Raw genomic sequence first — 18753 nt, 5'->3', positions numbered from 1 at the left:
CAGCTCACTGGCATCCTCAGTAGAACCTGTCAGACACATGAGTTAATATAACTCTAAGCTGACTGCTCTGAAGTGTCCACTGACATGCAGACATGCCACACTGCTGGGCAGGCAGGCACATGTCAAAGCAGCAAGGAAACTAAAAAAAAACCAAGATAATGACGTGGAAAAAGTGACATTGAAGTGATGAAGTTCAAAAGTAGCAACCTGGAAGGGAAGGGTCGGAGGGGATCCTGAGGTATGATGGACGCTAGAGGATTAGCCTCGCAGCCACATGGACCAGGCTGATCCACTGTTTAAACCCTTTTACGAACCCCTCAGGGACTTTCCCCAAACTAGGAGTCCCAGGGATTCTGTGGGTTATCTACAATAACAAAAGTTCAAAGAACAAGGGGCCACAGGAACACTACAGAAAATAATCCACCATGACTCTGAGCCGAGCAGCCCACTCCACAGGCATCCTGTATGTTAGAGGCTTGATTCTTGTCCTTGGAGCCACTGTGTTCCCCTTTCCTGTGTTCTCAGGGAGGCCTGCCAACTCAAGTGGTGATTATTCTGGGGTATTTGAGCCAAGCCATTAACATAAAAAGGTATGGACATTTGGATTCCAAGCAGCTGTGCGGAAGAGGCAGGGTGGACAGAAGACCTGACCTCTCCTTGTCCCTGTCCAACAAGGTCCCCAGTCCAGCCTTATCCAAGTGGCTCCTGGGCACATGAGCTGCCAAAGCTACACTCAAGGAGTTGCTTTGACACAAGTGTATACGTGGGTGGTATCTCTTTAATTGCTCAGGCTGGAGCAAATTCCTTAAACTTCATAGAAAGAATGTCTTTTGTGACAAAGGGAAGAAAAAATTCTCAGGACAACAAAAAGTTTCTTAACACCCCCAAGCACCATTTTCTTGAAGGTGGGCCTAACAATGACTAAAAAATAAGCACCATAAGAGTGTCATTATTTTAGCTAAGTACCATTTCCATGTAGCCTTAAATTGGAAATGCTTAACCTTCAACAAATACTGAAAGACAAATAAAAGGAAAAAAAAAAAACTAACAGAATTCTATAAATGCTTCCCAAGCAATGAACATGCTCAAATAGAAGCACACACTTGTGCCAGGCACAGTTGTCGCACACCTGTAACCTCAGCTACTTGTGAGGCTCAGTCAAGAAGGTGGCAAGCTTGAGGCCAACCTCAGCAACTTATTGAGCCTGTCTCAATTAAAAAAAAAAAAAAAAAAGTTGAGGGGCATATTTAGAACAGTGGTAGCACACTTACCTAGCATGCACAGGGTCTTGAGTTCAATCCCAAAAACTGAGGTGGGGTGGGGGAGAGTGACATTATTCAATGATAGATACCCCAAATTCTGGTTGTAAACTTTTGTTACCCCTAGGAGTTCTTCATGCATTGTCTATCACACTTGTGTTTGGAATAGGAAGAGATGTAGTATGATTTTTAGTAACACATGTCCCTAATATTTGAGGACGTGGTATTGGTATGTACTAGATTTTTTTTTTTTTTTTTTTGTATAGGAGCTTGAACTCAAGACTCAGCATGCTAGGCAAGCATTGCTACCACCACTCAGCTACATACTTAGCCATTGAAAAAAGTTACTTAGAGACAGGAGTTTTGTTAAATTGATGAGACTGGCCTCAAACTCTTGATCCTCCTGCCTCAGCCTCCTAAGTAGCTGGAATTACAGACATGTACTACTGTGCCTGCCAAGTTGTGCTAAAGTCTTTACATGAATAATCTCATCTCATCCTAACTACTTTATGGGTAGTTTATTATTTTTACTCCCATTTTACAAATGAGGAACTTAAGGCTCAAACAGGTTAAGTGTTTTATTAAAAGGCAGTATTTCTTTCTAGTCCTGCATTAAATCAGAGCATGAGAGGCTGAGTCAGCCTCCAATGGCAATGTTTACAGGAACATGTTTTGTGAATCATAACAAATAGACAAACGGAAGATTTAAAAATAGGTATTCAATATGTACTCTAAAAAATAATACAGCATATATATTTGAGGTATTGTTTGAGCATTAATTTAACACTATCAAATCAAAGTCCAGAGAAATGATTTGTGATGAAAAACAGGAAATATGTTTGTGCCTACAAAGGCATCGATCAACTTTTTCAAAAGAGCACGAAACTAAACCAACAGTCACCTCATTCCTTTGAGTATTACTAAGGTTTTAAACCATATAGATATAAAGGAAGCTTAACAGGAAGGACAACTTTGAGTTCAGTGGAGAAGTGCTATTCTTTTATTTTTAAATTAGGACTAAGTTCAAACATATTTATGATAAATTTTGGGACGTTTCACATAATATATTTTTATTGATAATACTTGCTCCACTATTCCACCAGGAAAGAGATAGGAAAGAAAAGGTTAGTCCTTCTACCCTGATTTCTTCTAAACTTAGACATGTTTTTTAAAAAAAAGTTTATATATATATATATATATATATATATGTTTATTTGTTGACTTTTATTAATTTATATATAGTGTGACTCAAACCCAGTGCCTCACACATGCTAGGCAACCACTTTACTACTGAGCTACAACTCCAGCCCTAAACTTGAAAATGTTTTTAAAGCACTTTCCATCATTTAATCCACCCTTATATGTATTTAACACCAAGCAGCAGAACTAGGAGAAGAATCTAACACTGATTACTGAAAAAATCTTATCAAATGGTCCAGGGCATATAATATTCCCTGGTAAACAAGTACTACTTCTATCACTGCTACTTCTAGATACCATCAGACAGCATGTTATTCTATAACTGTGTTGTATGGTTTATGATACATTGCACACATTCATCTTGACATTTCATCCTCACTTTCACTGGAGCAGATAAATTTAAAAAAAATTTTTTTAAAAATTTTTAGTTGTAGATGGACACAATACCTTTATTTTATTTATTTATGTGGTACTAAGGATGGAATCCAGTGCTCCAGGCATGTGAGGCAAGTGCTCTACTACTGAGCCACAACCCTAGCCTGGATCACATATTTTTATCCTTAGTTTATAGAGGAGAAAACTGCTGAGGACAAGCTTAGTAGCTCATATGAGACTACATTAGTTCAAGGTAATGACTACTTTTAGCATTTTGATATATTTCCAGTCATTTTTCTGTGAATAGGATTTTTTTCTTTACAAAACTATAGTCATAAGGTGTCTAAACAACTTTGCATTAGTTTTTAAACATTAATATTTCCTCACAGGATTAAAAATTTGAAGCTGGCCATGGTGGTGCATGCCTGTAATCCCAGCTATTCAAGAGGCAATGTCAGGAGGATCGAAAGTTGAGGGCAGTCTCACTCACTGAGTGAGACCATGTCTCAAAATAAAATAAAAAAGGCTGGCAGTGTAGCACAGTGATAATACACTTGCCTTGTATACATGAGGCCCTGGGTTTGATTCCCAGGATTGTAAGAACAAAACAAAACTCTGAAAATGGGAGGGAAGTATGTATCAATGTAGTTTGCCATTTCCTGTTAGGCATTTAACAGTTTTGTTTCTTGGGAGTAACGTTGTAATTTAGTTGTAGACTACCTACTTAGCATGTGTGAAGCCCTGGGTTCAATCTCAGCATTAAAAACAAATAGCTTGGGCTGGGGATGTGGCTCAAAGGGTAGCGCGCTTGCCTGGCATGCATGTGGCCCAGGTTCGATCCTCAGCACCACATACCAACAAAGATGTTGTGTCCACCAAAAATTAAAAAATAAATATTAAAAAATTCTCTCTCTCTCCCTCTCTCTCTCTCACTCTATCTTTAAAATAAAATAAAATAAAAACAAATAGCTCTCCTTTCTTGCTATTATAAATAGGCTGAGATAGATATCAGTGAACAAATACATACTTTAAATTTGTAATCTTCTTTGAGGTCTGGGTTTGTAATTCAGTGGTAGAGTGCTTGCCCAGCTCATGTGAGGCACTGGGTTCGATTCTCCACACTGCATATAAATAAGTAAAAAAAGTAAAGGTCCACTGACAACTAAAAAAATTATTTTTTCAAAATTTTAATCTTCTTTGAATTACTGAAAAATGAAGTTAGATCTTCATTACTACTCTTAAAAATTTCCATTTAAAATTCCATGCCTCGAGCTGGGGATGTGGCTCAAGCGGTAGCCTGCTCGCCTGGCATGTGTGCAGCCCGGGTTCGATCCTCAGCACCACGTACAAAAACAAAAGATGTTGTGTCCGCCGAGAACTAAAAAATAAATAAAAATTCTCTCTCTCTCTCTCTCCCCCACTTTCTCTTAAAAAAAAAATAAAAAAAAAATAATAAAATAAAATTCCATGCCTTCCTTAAGTAAGAAGCCTGTTTTATTTTCATTCAGTTAAATCATTGACATATTATCTTTAAGATTGCTTGCTGGTCTTTCAAACTGTTATCTTTGAAACTGCTGTGCCTTCTCAGGGAATGGAAATTAGCCTGTTGAACCAAAACATTGCAATTTATTGGGTGCAGTTTTGTATTGGGTGCAGTCTTGCCCCAGCTTTGACTGGAATTCAAACTACTTTAATGGGAACTACATGGAGTACAATACTATCTAACCTGCTGCCACTACCTATACCCCTCCTTCATGACTTTCAGAGGAGGGTGAGGAAAAGGAGAGGAAGTCTGTTGAAATCAAATCAATTTCTTAGAGTCCTGTATCACCACAGTCTTTCATTTGCTCACACAATAAATATTCATATCTTTGATAACTTATAATTTATGAACCTAACAACAGACTTTAGGTTGCAAATTCTTATCTGCAATATCCACAGGTCTTCATGGTGGAAGGGCTATATATCACAGCATTTTCCAAAATTACTTGACTATGGAATCCTTTTCAGCCCTCTAAACACTTAGTAATTAACCCCATGATTGTATGCTACAGAACACAAGTGAAAAGAAAAGGTAAAATGGCATTCAGCAAAACTCATTAACCATTCTAGTTTTTCAAATAAAATCAATTTTCAAATTAATAAGAGATAGATAATTTCTTAATATGATTATTTTTTTAAAATTTTTTTCTTTTTTTAAATTTTTTTTTATTGGTTGTTCAAAACATTACAAAGCTCATGACATATCATCTTCCATACATTTGATTTAAGTGGGTTATGAACTCTAATGTGATTAATTTATAAAATATTAAATCAATACCTCAGAGGATATCTTAATGTGAAATAAGAAAGCTAACCAGAGAAACTTGGTACGCCCACTTCTCAGTATGATAAAAGTAATCATGAATATAACTAATACAGCAGATATCGAGAAGACTTAGGAGAATTTACTGAAAATGGTCTAGAGTCAAATGACCAGATACAAATAAAAATTCAAAACTCCATAGCTGCTTTATATACTCAGCCCAAGAATATAAAGGAAAAAAAACTTATTCACAAGAGCAGCTGAGTATAAAATTCCTAAGGACAACATTAATAAGAATTATATAGGATATGCAGGAGTAAATCATCCCTTTCTAAGATATATTAAAGAGGGTCTGACTCAAAGAAGTGCTGAAGTCCTGCTAGGGAAGAGCAAATATGAAAATATAACTTAGAGATATAATACAGTTCCAATGCAAATGGATTCCTAAAGGATTTTTTTTTTGATGTACCTAACAAAGTAATTTTAAAGTTCTCAAAGAATAAGAAAAAATTATAGTACTTGGAAAATAAACAGAAATGACCTGAGAAGAGTGTGAAGCGACCATTTGTTTAAAAGTATTTAAAAGTGACATTATTTAAGACAGGATGGTGCTGGCATGAGAATTTACAAACAAAAAGGATTCAAAATAATGGATTAGAAAAAGGCTGCATTTCCAGGTGTTCTATGGCTCAGGATTCAAGCAGTGGGAGTACTCCCTCTCAGTGAGGTTCTGGGAATCTACAAGGATATTACAAGTTTACAGGGTAGAGATTCTGCTGCTGAACTAAACCCAGCCAAGACATAATGCACCCTACTCCACACACAAAATAAGCACACTTGAACTAAAGCGATACTTCCATACAAAGAATAGAAGAGACAAAACCTCCAAACTAACAACCAGGCCCCAAGGAGGAGTAGGTAGGGGGCCACTCATGGACAATCACACCTACAATAAAAGCAAAATTAACATAAAAGCTGTAGATGCCATACCTACAAGGGGTATCAAGTTAGATCACTCCAGGGCACTTTGGCAAGAGAAGACTGTGTCTAAAAAGGCCCACACATAAAAGTGGAAGAGAAATCCATCCCAATAGATGCATAAAACCCAATACAGGAATAAAAAAATATGAAAAACGAGGTAACATAACACCTATTAAAGTTCATAATTCACCAGCAACTGACTTCAAAGATATTGAAATGGATGAAATATCAGAAAAATAATTCAAAGAATGATAATAAAAATGATCAATGAACCAAGGAAACACAGAAAAACAAATAAATGAAATAAGAAAGTCAGCATAGAATATGAATGAGAAATTCGATAAGGAGAAACCATGACCAGAATATATAAGAACTCTGGGATAACATTAAGAGATCAAAATTTAAGAATCATTGGAATTAAAGAGGCTTGTGAGATATAGATAATGGCATAAATTATTTTTCAGGGAAATAACAACAGAAAAATTTTTAAACCTTGAGAGGCATTCCCTAAAAAGCTCATGTGTGAAACAATGTAAGAAGCTTTAGAGGAGAAACAATTGGATTATAAAAGCCTAAATCACTGACTTAATCCCCTGACTGGGATTAACTGACTGAGTGGTAACTGAAAGCAGGTATGGTGTGGCTGAAAGAGGTGGGTCCCTGGGGGCATGGCCTTGGGATGTATATTTTGTTTCTAGCAAGTGGGGTCTCTCTTTGCTTCCTGATCATCATATGAGTTGCTTCCTTCTGTGACACACTCTGACATGATTTTCAGTCTTACCTCAAGCCCTAAGGAATGGAGCCTGTTGTCTGTGGATTGAGACTTCTGAAATTGTGAACCCCCCAATAAACTTTTCTTCCTAAAATAGTTCTGGTCAGATCTTTTAGTCAGAGCAGTGAAAAATCTGACTGAAACAAAATTAGTACTGTGAAGTGGGGTTGTTACTGTGACAAACCTGATTGTGTGGTTCAGAGCTTTTTGAGTTTTTTGAAATTGTGGGAGGAATTATGCTTAAGCAGTGCACACTGGAAATGCTTGAAATTGTTGTAAGCTGAGCTTAATAGCCAATTCTGGTGGGAGCTCAGAAGACCAGAATGCCAATAGGACCATGGACAGTGAAGACAGGGCTTGAGAGGGTTTAGAGGAAAAGGAGGACATTATCAGTGATTGGACTAGAGGCCATTCATATTATGTTCTGGCTGAGAAGCTATCTGCATTTTGCTGGTGTCCTGGGACTTTCTGCAAGGCTGATTTTAAAAGTAATAGACTTCTTAATCTGGTGGAGGAAATTTCCAGACAGCAGAGCATTCAGGTGGTGGCATGGATATTCCTGCTGACTTTTAGCCAAACTTACTGTGATAATCAAGAGCAAAAAGCAGAACAGCAAGATTTGAAAAACTTGGGACTTAAAAAGGTGGGTCTAAAACTGGGGCTAAGGAAGTTACAGTTGTTAAAAACATTTTTTTAAACTTTATTTTATTTGTTTATTTATTCATTTATTTTTATGTGGTGCTGAGGATCGAACCCAGAACCTTGCATGTGCCAGGTGAGCGCTGTACCACTGAGCCATAACCCTAGCCCCAACATTTTCACCACTAAAGAAATGCTACTTTGCCTAGAGATAATAGGAATGATGGCTTGAGGGCATCTCAGGAGCTGGTAAGATCATACTCACCTCAGGCTCAAGGGAGTAAAAGTAAAAATTCTCTTGAGAAGAGACTAGTGGGGTACTCTTCTTGCCCAAGGAGGCATAAGAAGTCTTTTCAGCATACTCAGTTACCAGTGTCCCGGGAGACTTGGCTGCTGCCTGAGATGGCGGCAGACCTTGACATCAACCAGATGGTGGTGGTTCTGCAGGAATGCAGGATGTTGGAGTTGGGGGGTCATGTAGGTTTCCAGGAAGATTTCAAAGGAAGGCCTGGAAGAGTAGGCAAAGTGCAGCAGGGTTACAGTCTCTGCGGGACTGCCCCTGAAGGGCAAAGCATGGAGATGTGAGGAGGAAGCTGAAGCTGTAGTGGAGACCCCTAAGATTAAGAAATACCAGTAATGTGGGACATTGTTCTAGGGAACCTGCAAGGATCCAGCAGAGAAAAGCCAAAAGAAAGGCCACTTGGCTGCAACCAAGAAGGCCACAGGGGCAGAACTACACAGCCCTTTGAAGAGAATATCAAGAAGCCATGTACTTAATCCTTATACTGAACGTGGAGCTATAGGACATGTTTGCCCAGCTGGATTTCAGTCTCGCTTTGGTCCCATCCCTTCTTTCTATGTCTCTATTTTTGTGAATGGAAATGTTTATTCCATATCATTACATATTGGATAGTTTTAAAAAGCTTTTGATTTTTACAAGAACTCATTATTCAAGCTTGCCCTGAGTCTCAGAGGAGACTTTGGACTTGAACTTTTGGGTAATCTTGTAACTTGAGACTATGGGTTCTCTTGGAGATGGACTAAATATATTTTGCATTGTGGGATGGTCATGAACTTTTAGGGGTCAGGGGTGGAATGTTATAGTTGGATGTGAGGTATCCTCCAAAAGTTCATGTGTGAGAAATGCAAGATGCTTTAGAGAGATATTGGATTATAAAAGCCTTAATCTGATCATTGAATTAATCCCCTGATGGGGATTAACTGAGTGGTAACTAAAGGCCAGCCAGGTGTGGCTGGAGAAGGTGGGTCCCTGGGGGCATGGCCTTGGGGTATATATTTTGTACCTGGCAAGTAGGGTCTCTCTTTGCTTCCTGATTATCATGTGACACACTCCGACATGATTTTCAGCCTGCTGTGTGTGAATTGAGACATCTGAAACTGTGAGCCCCCAAATAAACTTTCTTCCTAAAATAGTTCTGGTCAGGTTTTTTAGTCCCAGTGGTGAAAAGCTAAAACAGGCATGAATCATTTTGCAGGGAAATAATAACAGAAAAATTTCCAAACTTTGAGAATAAGATGGACATCTAGATATAGAATGCATTCAGACTCCAAACAGACAAGATCAACAAAGAACCTCTCCACAACACACAATTAAAGTGCCTAACATTCAAAATCAGGATAGAATTTTAAAAGCTGACTGTTAAGCTGGTACTACAGAAAATACCTAAATGGACAACTCATTTTAAGAGTAGCCAAATTATACATTAGAAATAAGTCAAAATGGCAGGAATTAATAAAAATCTGACTGTAATAACATTGAATGGAAATGGTTTCAACTCTCCAAATAAAAAGACCTAGACTGGCAGAATGGATTAAAAGACAAGAATCAACTATATGTTGTTTGCAAGAGACTCACCTTATAGACTTACAGCTATAAGGAAAGTGAAAGGAGGGAATTTGATATACCATGCAAATGAATCCTCAAAACAAGCAGGAGTAAGCCATTCTCATATCTTCAAGCCAAAATTGATCAGAAGAGACCAAAGGAGGTAAAAGGAACAATCCAACAAAAAGATACAATGGTAGTAAACATTTATGTCCAAATGTTGATGCACCTAATTACATAAAACTGACTGGGGATGTGGCTATTGGGCTGGGGATGTGGCTCAAGCAATAGCGCGCTCGCCTTGCATGTGCGGGGCGCTGGGTTCTATCCTCAGCACCACATAAACAAAAGATGTTGTGTCCACCGAAAAACTAAAAAAATTTTTTTAAAAAAGCCGACACTACTTGAATTAAAAACTCAGACAGCAGTCTATCTAATATTGTACAAAGCAATACAATAATACTGGGTGGTTTCAAAACACCTCTCTCAACAACAGATAGATCATCCATACATAAACTTAGTAAAGACTCTTCAGAATAAAAAAATATTATAATCAAATGGACTTAATAGACATCTATCTATAGAAAATTTTATCCAACAACACCCAAATATGCTTTTTTCTCAGCTGCTCATGGAACTTTCTCTAAAACAGACCACATTTCAGGCCATGAAGCAGTTCTCAGCAAGTACAAAAAAAAAATTTGATATAATTTCTTATCTGATCACAATGTGGTAAAATTAAATATCCACCCCCCCCCCAAATCTACACTTTTGAACAATGGACAGGTAATAGAAGAAATCAGGGGAAAAATTTAAAAATTCTTAGAATCAAATGAGAATAATGATGCAACGTACCCAAACATCCATGACACTATGAAGGTGGTTCTAAGAGGAAAGTTTATAGCTATGAGTGCCTACATAAGAAAATCAGAAATATCCCAAATAAACAACCTAATGATACATTTCAAGGTCCTTAAAAAACAAGAGCAAATCAATTCCAAAACCAGTAGAAGGAAAGGAATAATTACTATCAGAACTGAAATCAATGAAATAGAGAATAAAAAAATACAAAGGATCAATGATACGAAGAGTTGGCTCTTTGAAAAGATAAATGAACAAACAAAAATATTTGGTCATAAATTTTAAGTATATCTACATATAAAAAAAATCACAAAAAGTTAAAAGGCAAGCTTCCAGTCAGAAGAATTTCTATAATAACCATGGAAAAGGATTAATCTTTGTTATTATGAAAAATATTCAATATATCTATATTGAAAAGACCAATGAAAAGAAATGAAAGTTGAGCAAAGTTCACAGATAATTCACAAAGAAATATAGATGATTATATATATATATATTTTAAGTTTAACCTCAATAAAAAAACAGCAAATTATGTTAATAGTTTTTAGTTTTATTGACAAATTGGTGAAATAGTGATTCTCAAAATGAGATTTTAATTTGAAATAACGTTTTTGAAAAAGAATATATTAAGAATAAATAAATGTAAGTAAATATATTTAGGAATATATAAGCCTAAAAACTATCTTTTTGATGTAGTAATTTATGCTCAAGACTATTCTAAGAAAAAAAAACTAGAAATAAAGATTTATGACTAAAAACATTCATCAACATTATGTATAACTGCATAAAATTAGAAACAACTTAAATGCTATAGCTGTACTATAGAATATGATGCAATCACTGAAGTTACTTTTGAAGACTATTTAACGACATAAGAAAATATTCATTGTATATTAAATGAAAAAAATCACTTTACTAGATTGTATTCATCATTTAATATATAGTTTTGTGAGCATGACTTCTATGTCTTCATATAAGTCTTTGTTAAAAAAATGAACAGATGGATCCTGGAACAGGTGGAAAGGTCACCAAAGTCAGCCTCCCTCTTCTAGGTTAAAGCTAAGCTTCTTCAGGCCTGATGGCCCAACTATCATTGTTCCATTAACTGAATCTTCATGTATCAATGGTTCTCAAAGGTTTCCTGGAGAAGGGTGTGTAAGAATCACTCTCAGAGAGCCTGCCTCACAGAGATTCTGACTCAAGAGGTCTGAGAATAGACCCTCATATCTTTCTTTTTTAAAGGTCTCCAGGTGATCTGGTCTTCAGCCAGACTCAGGAACTCCAACTTTCTCATTCATATTTTCCTGAGGTTTGAAAAGTACATTGAATGCATTTTAGAAGTAAGTTTCTAGATGTGAGATAAGGAAGAGAATTTTATAATTAACCCCTGCCCCCCATCTCTCCTGATACACTGCTACTTGCAGGTAAATAATTTAACAAGTTGACAAGCAGCAGACCTGTGGATCTGGCTGTGCCCACTGTTGTGGCCAACACAACAAACCTGCCCTCCTTCTCAGAAGTCCTGTCTCCTTAGTTCTTGAACACTAGCTGATTACAGGCCCTCTCTATGCCTCATCACCCTGCCTTCCATCTACTTTTAACTCTGAGGTCATGCTCATCTTTAATCAAATCCACATAATGCCTGTGACCAGGGCATGGTTCCTCCCCTCCAGTGCCAGTTGCTAAGGATTTTCTATATTTGATGCCTCACCTCCCACTCATTCCTCAACCCACTGCCATCTGGCTTCCATCATCACCACTTACAGACAAGGCTCTGGCCAAAGTTACCCTGGCTCCTGATGGCTAACCCACGGGTTCTGTTTCAATCCTTTTCCCAGAAGCATCTGACCACCCTTCTCCCTTTCCGTGGCTTTTGTGGGGTCATTTGCTGTTCTGCTTGACTTGCACCAACTTCTTTTTTGGGAAATGCTTCTTAAGAAGCTGCCTTCCCTCATGCTTTGGCCATGTGGTTTGGAGGCTGCCCACCCGAATCCAGGAGCTCCATCTCTGGCTCTAGGGATTAGTTCAGGGATTGGGTTTATGGCCATATGGAACCAGTGAGACTCAAATCTGAGACTTTTGCTGAAACTGTTGGGGAAAAGATTTCTTCTTTCCACTGGAGTTGCTAAGCTGCAGAACGTGAGTCTGTAACTCAAGATGGTCAACTGCACACCCCACAAGGGGCAACTGCCTGAGAAAGAGCCAATATAGACAAAGCAGAGGGATGATAGTGAATCCTGATGGCGTCATTTGGAGTCTTGGGTGTGCCTGAAGCTGGCACATCCTGGTCTGATCAGTCTTAGGAAATTTTTTTCTCTCTTTTACTTCAGTCATCTCCAGTTAGATTTCTGGCATTTGTAACCCAAAAATTCCAATGGTAACTCTAGCTACCATTCTCCCTTGGCATTATTCCACCGCTCTGATGACTTTCCCCCTACGGTTTCCACAAGTTCCTTCTCCTCTCACTTTCAAATGCTAGTGTTCCTTATAATCCTAGGACTTCTGGCCTAGACACTGGCTCCCAAATATTGATGCTCCCAAATCCATAATAGCCTAGATATTCCACTGAGCTCAGAATGCCCCTATCAGCCCTCACAGACATCTTCCCTTAGTGTCCACTCAAATACTAACAGGCTTGAATGTAAATGGATAATTATGCCCATCCTTCCTCTTCTTGTGTCCCAATCTCAGTGAATGGCTCAACCACCACTAGCTATCCCAGAAACCTGGGCTTAATTGCTGACACTCCCCCACCCTCACTCCCTTTTCCTTTTTGGGCAACTATTTTTAGAACATTCCTCAGGGTCCAGCTTTAGGTTACATTCTCAAGGAGGTCTTTTCCAGCCCCTAAGCCTACATGATATGTCCTACATGTGACCTGGACAGACTGTGTTTCTTGTATCTTGGCCTTTGTCACCAAGAGCAACAATGGCCTGTTGATTCTTTTTCACATTATCCATGAGCGTGAGTTCTATGATAGCTGTGCCAACCCCTAAAATCAATATTATCTGAAAAAAATGAATATCAGGACCTGTAGGTGTGATCTTATATTATATGCTGCAAATATAGTCTATTATTTTATAAAAATTAAATATCTCAACATTATAGAGAGATCTGTAGAGGGCATGGTATTTGGCACAGAAGATTATAATTTTCATCTGGATAAGAGCAAGAACAACCAAATCAGGCACTTAGTGTTTCTTTAATGGAACTTTTGTTTGTTTTTAATAAATGGATGCCACCAGCCTGCCTCCTAATGAATGCCTTCACTTTCCTTCTCTTTACTCAGTCTAGAGGCTTGTCAAAGGAATAAATTAGGGCTTTTTTTTCCTACACTGAATCCATTTCCCCTCATTTTTGGGAAAATTAAGACATTTTTCTGCTTTTAATTTTCTGATACTTTGCATATTCTTCATCATCTCTTCAAAATCACCAAATTCTTTGAGCATAATTGCAAATTCTTTCTTTTTGTGCAAATATTTTTTTATTATATACGATAGTGGAATGCATTGCAATTATTATTACACATACAGAGCACAATTTTTCATATCTCCAGTTGTATACAAAGTATATTCACACCAATTCTTGTCTTCATACCTGAACTTTGGATAATAATGATCATCACGCTCCACCATCATTAATAATTCCATGCCCCCTCCCTTCCCTCCAACCCCTCTGCCCTATCTAGAGTTTGTCTATTCCTCCCATACTCCCTCTCCCTATTCTACTATGAATCAGCTTTCTTTATCAAAGAAAACATTCAGCATTTTTTTGGGGGGGGCGGATTGGCTACTTCACTTAGCATTGTCTTCTCCAACTCCATCCATTTACCTGCAAATGCCATGATTTTATTCTCTTTTATTGCTGAGAAACATTCCATTGTGTATATATGTCACATTTTTTTTATCCATTTATCTATTGAAGGGCATCCAGGTTGGTTCCACAGTTTAGCTATTGTGAATTGTGCTGCTATAAACATTAATGTGGCTGTGTCCCTATAGTATGCTGTTTTTAAGTCCTTTGGGTATAGACCAAGGAGAGGGATAGCTGGGTCATGGTGGTTCCATTCCCAATTTTCCAAGAAATCTCCATACTGCTTTCCATATTGGTTGCACCAATTTGCAATTCCACCAGCAGTGTATGAGTGTACCTTTCCCCCCACATCCTGGCCAACACTTATTGTTGTTTGTCTTCATAATAGCTGCCATTCTGATTGGAGTGAGATGAAATCTTAGAGTGGTTTTGATTTGCATTTCTCTAATTGCTAGGGATAATGAACATTTTTTCATATATTTGTTGATTTATTGTATAACATCTTCTGAGAAGTGTCTTTCAGATCTTTGCTGAACTTTTGTAGGACCTGGGCTCTGGGGATGGGGACATCAGGATTGCTCTTCCTAAGATTTTTTTGGGGGGTGGGGGATGGGGGTGTACTGGAAATTGAACCCAGGACCTCCTATATAGCAGGCAGGCATTAAATCCTCAGCCCTTTTTATTTTGAGATAAGGTTTGGCTAAATAGTCTAGGCAGACCTCAAATTTGGATCCTCCTGCCTTAGCTTCCCCAGTAGCTGAGATTATAGGTATGTACTAGAGCACCCAGATTTCCTTTGGGTTTTAATCCCTTCTCAAACAGGGTGGGGTTATAATAATAATAGAATATTTTCTTTAAGAGAAAAGAAGGAAGCAAAATAATAGCAGAGTAGTTCTTCTTTCTATTAATGTTGCAGCAACAGCCCCAAGCAGTGGGCCTATCACTTCCTGATTCTTTGCTTTGTTCTAATCATACCTAAAAATTCTCCTTTATTGTCCCAAGCCCACACCAGTTTTTGACCCTTTTGTACTATCCATAAAACTTGTTTCAACGTTGCATGTGAGCCCCTGTCCTTTTCCCCTATTAAACACTATATTTAAGTGATAATATTTAAAGTTTTAAAACACAACTATATTATCAAGCATTTGTATAAGAAAATATTGATCATAGCTTGAGATTACTAACCTGAGTGCTATGAATAATGAACAGGTTTGTACACTGACCAGCATACACAGGGGGAAAACCATAAAGGGATTCATGGTGGCTACTTGTTCTCCCTCTCTCATGTTTACTTGGTTCTTTTTGCCCTTGTGTTCCTTTAGCTTATTTCTACTTTGTTTTCTTTTTAGCATCCATTTTTCTTTTTAAATTATTGCACTGGGACTAATTACAGAATTATGGAAATTTAAAAAATCAGAGGCCATTTGGTGTTGGAAGAGTTAATTATTTCTTTCTTTTTTAATTTTATAGAAATATAATTCATATACTAAAAAATGCACCCTTAAAATGCTATAATCTTGGGCTGGGTATATAGCTCAGAGACGGAGCATTTGCCTAGCATGGATGAGGTCCTGGGTTCCATCCCCAGCACCATAAAACAAAACAAAACAAAACCCCCTCAAGTTGTACAACTAACACATTATCCAATTTCAGAACATTTTCATCACTTTAAAAAGAAGCCCAGTAATAATCTTCCTTCATTCCTTTTGTAAGCTGGATATTCAATTGTCCCAGCACCACTTGTTGAAAAGACTATTCCTTGCCCTACTGAATTGTCAAATTGTTTTTGACAAGTTTCCCCTTGTCAAAAACCAACTGACCATAAATGTGAAGGTTTGGTCTTGGACACTCAATTGCATACCTTTGGTCTACCTGTCTACCCTTCTGCCAGTGTTGAATGTATTGTTTGCATGGCTATACAGTAAGTTTTGAATCAGAAAGTATGAGTTCTCCAAACTTTGTTTTTTCAAGACTGTTTTACAGTTTTGGCTATCCTGGGTACATAAGAATTATAGAATCAGCCTGACAATTTCTGATCAAAAAACAATAACAAAAAAAGTGAATTACATTCTTAATAGAAAATGTGTTGAGACTATGAATAAATTTTGGGGAGTATTGCCATCTTAACAACATGTCTTCTAATCCAATGATACAGGATGTTTTTCCGTTTACTTAGGTCTTCCTTAATCTCTTCCAATAACATTACATAGTTCTCAACGTAGAAGTCTTGGTTGCTACTGTAAATGGAATTGCTTTCATTTTCCTTTGGGATTATCACCCCTGAGGTACCTCTTCAGTCCCCCATCTGAATCAAATTCATGTATCCTGTGACCTCACCATGCTTCCTGTCCACACTGATTTTCCGAACCTCACAGGTCCACCTTACATCCATTGCCCAAGGACAAAGCCACTTAGCTCAGAAAAGGTTTCAAGCACACTGGCTTCTTTTCAGGTGATTCTTCCCTCATCTATGGCCTGCATAGGGCTCCAGTACCTACTGAGAAGTAGTCAATTTGGATGTGGTTGCTAGGAGTTGAATCTCAGAACCCTTCTTAAAACTATACTTAGCCATTCCACAAAGTTTCCCCTAGATAATGAAACTCTTATAAGAATATAATGAAATAGTAATTTTTGGGGAAAAACTGATCCTTGTTCCCATGAATTGTGTTCCCCTACATCAAGTCTGCTTATTAATCAGGCTATGGGAGTGGAGAGAGGGCTGCATTGCTTCCAGGTTAGGACTCCCTAATTACATACAAGCACAACAGCAGACAAACAGGAAGAAGTGCCTGGGGTGCTGTGGACATGCCACTACTAAATTATATCAGTGTTATGCTCTTATTCAATGTATGCTCAAAAAAAAAAATCCTCCTCCCACTCTTGTACAACTTGGTTGTAATACTTTATTATCCCAGCACTTATAAACTGGTATTATTACCAAGACCTCAAATGTACCATCTGTTTGTCATCTTTGGAAGAGCCAGTTACTGTAATATATTGATAGTTCATTTCTGAGTATCTGCAGTAACATTTAATAATATGTTCACTTTACTAATAAACACCAAATAAAATAATTTTAACCTTATTTTCTTCAGTCTTCCTTTGTTTACTGTCTAAAATTAAATTCCAGTACACTGTGTACTTGATTTGTGAGTTCATTCACAATGTATTTGCAGGCCTAGATTTAACATATTTCCTATAGTGACAACTACTTTATTTGTAGAAACTATGTAGGTCACTGGAGTGGAGAAAAAGAGGTCACTACTTAACAGAAATGGCATGTGTCCAAATATAGATGCAGTTTTCTAAACACCTGTTTATCATCAAATGATGAAGAGACTGTTAAAATTTCCAAAACCCTGGACGCAAAGTTTAAATGATCAGTCACTTTTGTTTCAATTGATACGGGGTTTGACCCAGAAAAACAAGTCTTACCAAAAAAAAAAAAAAATGAAGCTTTAATATGCTGGCTGCTTTAGAAATAAAATGATTTTAAAAGCAATCAGCTTCAATGTAAATTATTTCTCATCAAGTCACTCAGAGGAAGCTATAAGATTTGAACCACAGGGCAAGCACAACAATAGCTTCCGGAGACACAGTAAGCAGAACAAATATTTTCAGTTGTCAAGGGTGAGCGGGAAGGGAATGATCCACCTAAGAAATGGAAACTAACAAATAGTAACTTGACACTCCCCCTTAGTTACACAGACTGATGGGGCTGCTACACACAGCTAACTTCCTACCATCGGGTAAAGAGGCTGTGCAAAAGCTGAACGAAGGCTGGACTCTGCGGGGGTGGGGACCGGGGCTTGGGCAATACCCTCTAATGTTGTGTTCATTCATTCATTAAAGCTCTGAGCCAGTCCCGTGCTAGGAACTTACCTGTCCAACTCTGACTCCATGGCCCATTCTGAATCCCACACCTCTGTCCCTAATTCCAGCCCTAGGCACCACTCCCTTATCAAGAAGATGCTTATTATATGGTCGCAATCCTTCCCTTTCCTGGGCCCCCAGGCAAGGGTGACAGAATTCAGCCAGCCAGAGGAACGCTTTTTCAACAGCAAGGAAGATGGACTCGAGCACGCAGGAGACGGGTTCCAGGGCCCCAGGCCGTGTGAGGAGAGCCACCTCGGACTTTAGGCGACCTCGCCCGGAGATGGGGCTGAGAGCACCGTGCTCCGAGGGGTACTGAGGTCAGATCGATACCGAAGGGGGAAGAAGTGGCGAGGGAGGAAGAGGCACCGTAGGTTGCAGGAGGGCGGTGGGAAGCTGGTGACCACACGCGCACGTGGGGAGGACCCGCCCAGGTGGTGGGGGAAGGGGCTTTGGCAGGGGCGAGGAGGATTACCTGATGAAGGTGGTCTTGCCAGTGCTGTACTGGCCCACCAGCAGGATCATGGGCTTGTTTTCGAAATCTGCGTCCTCCAGCGCAGGCGAGTGGAACTCATGGAAGCGGTATGCCTCCTCCAGGGGCAACACCTTGCGCAGGTAGAGCGAGCGCAGGCCTCCGGTCACGGTCTGCACAGCGTCCGTGCCGCCCGAGCGCTCGCGCCCACCGGCTTGCCGCCCCATCCAGCTGAACATCCTGTAGCTCGTTAACGTTCCACGCTCACAACCAGCTTGGGGTTAGACCCTCGGTTCGCACTGAGCCGCCACAGCCGCACTCGCCGCAGCCCCGGCCTGGCCCCGCCTCGCCCCGCTA

At 38.8% G+C, this 18753-nt stretch overlaps 1 protein-coding gene across 1 annotated transcript in view; it reads right to left on the bottom strand.

The window, feature by feature from the left end:
- The window catches only part of Ehd4 (EH domain containing 4), an 87940-nt gene extending 69187 nt beyond the window's left edge, over positions 1–18753 (bottom strand). The window contains exon 1 of the mRNA XM_005316447.4: positions 18400–18753. Within this exon, the coding sequence (XP_005316504.1) occupies positions 18400–18635 (236 nt within the window). The 5' untranslated portion in view covers positions 18636–18753. The remainder of the gene's footprint in view (positions 1–18399) is intronic.

This window comes from Ictidomys tridecemlineatus, chromosome 5, assembly GCF_052094955.1.
Source record: "Ictidomys tridecemlineatus isolate mIctTri1 chromosome 5, mIctTri1.hap1, whole genome shotgun sequence".
NCBI lineage: Eukaryota > Metazoa > Chordata > Mammalia > Rodentia > Sciuridae > Ictidomys > Ictidomys tridecemlineatus.
The sequence above is the reverse complement of the archived record's forward strand: the minus strand, read 5'-3'. Positions and strand labels throughout refer to the sequence as shown.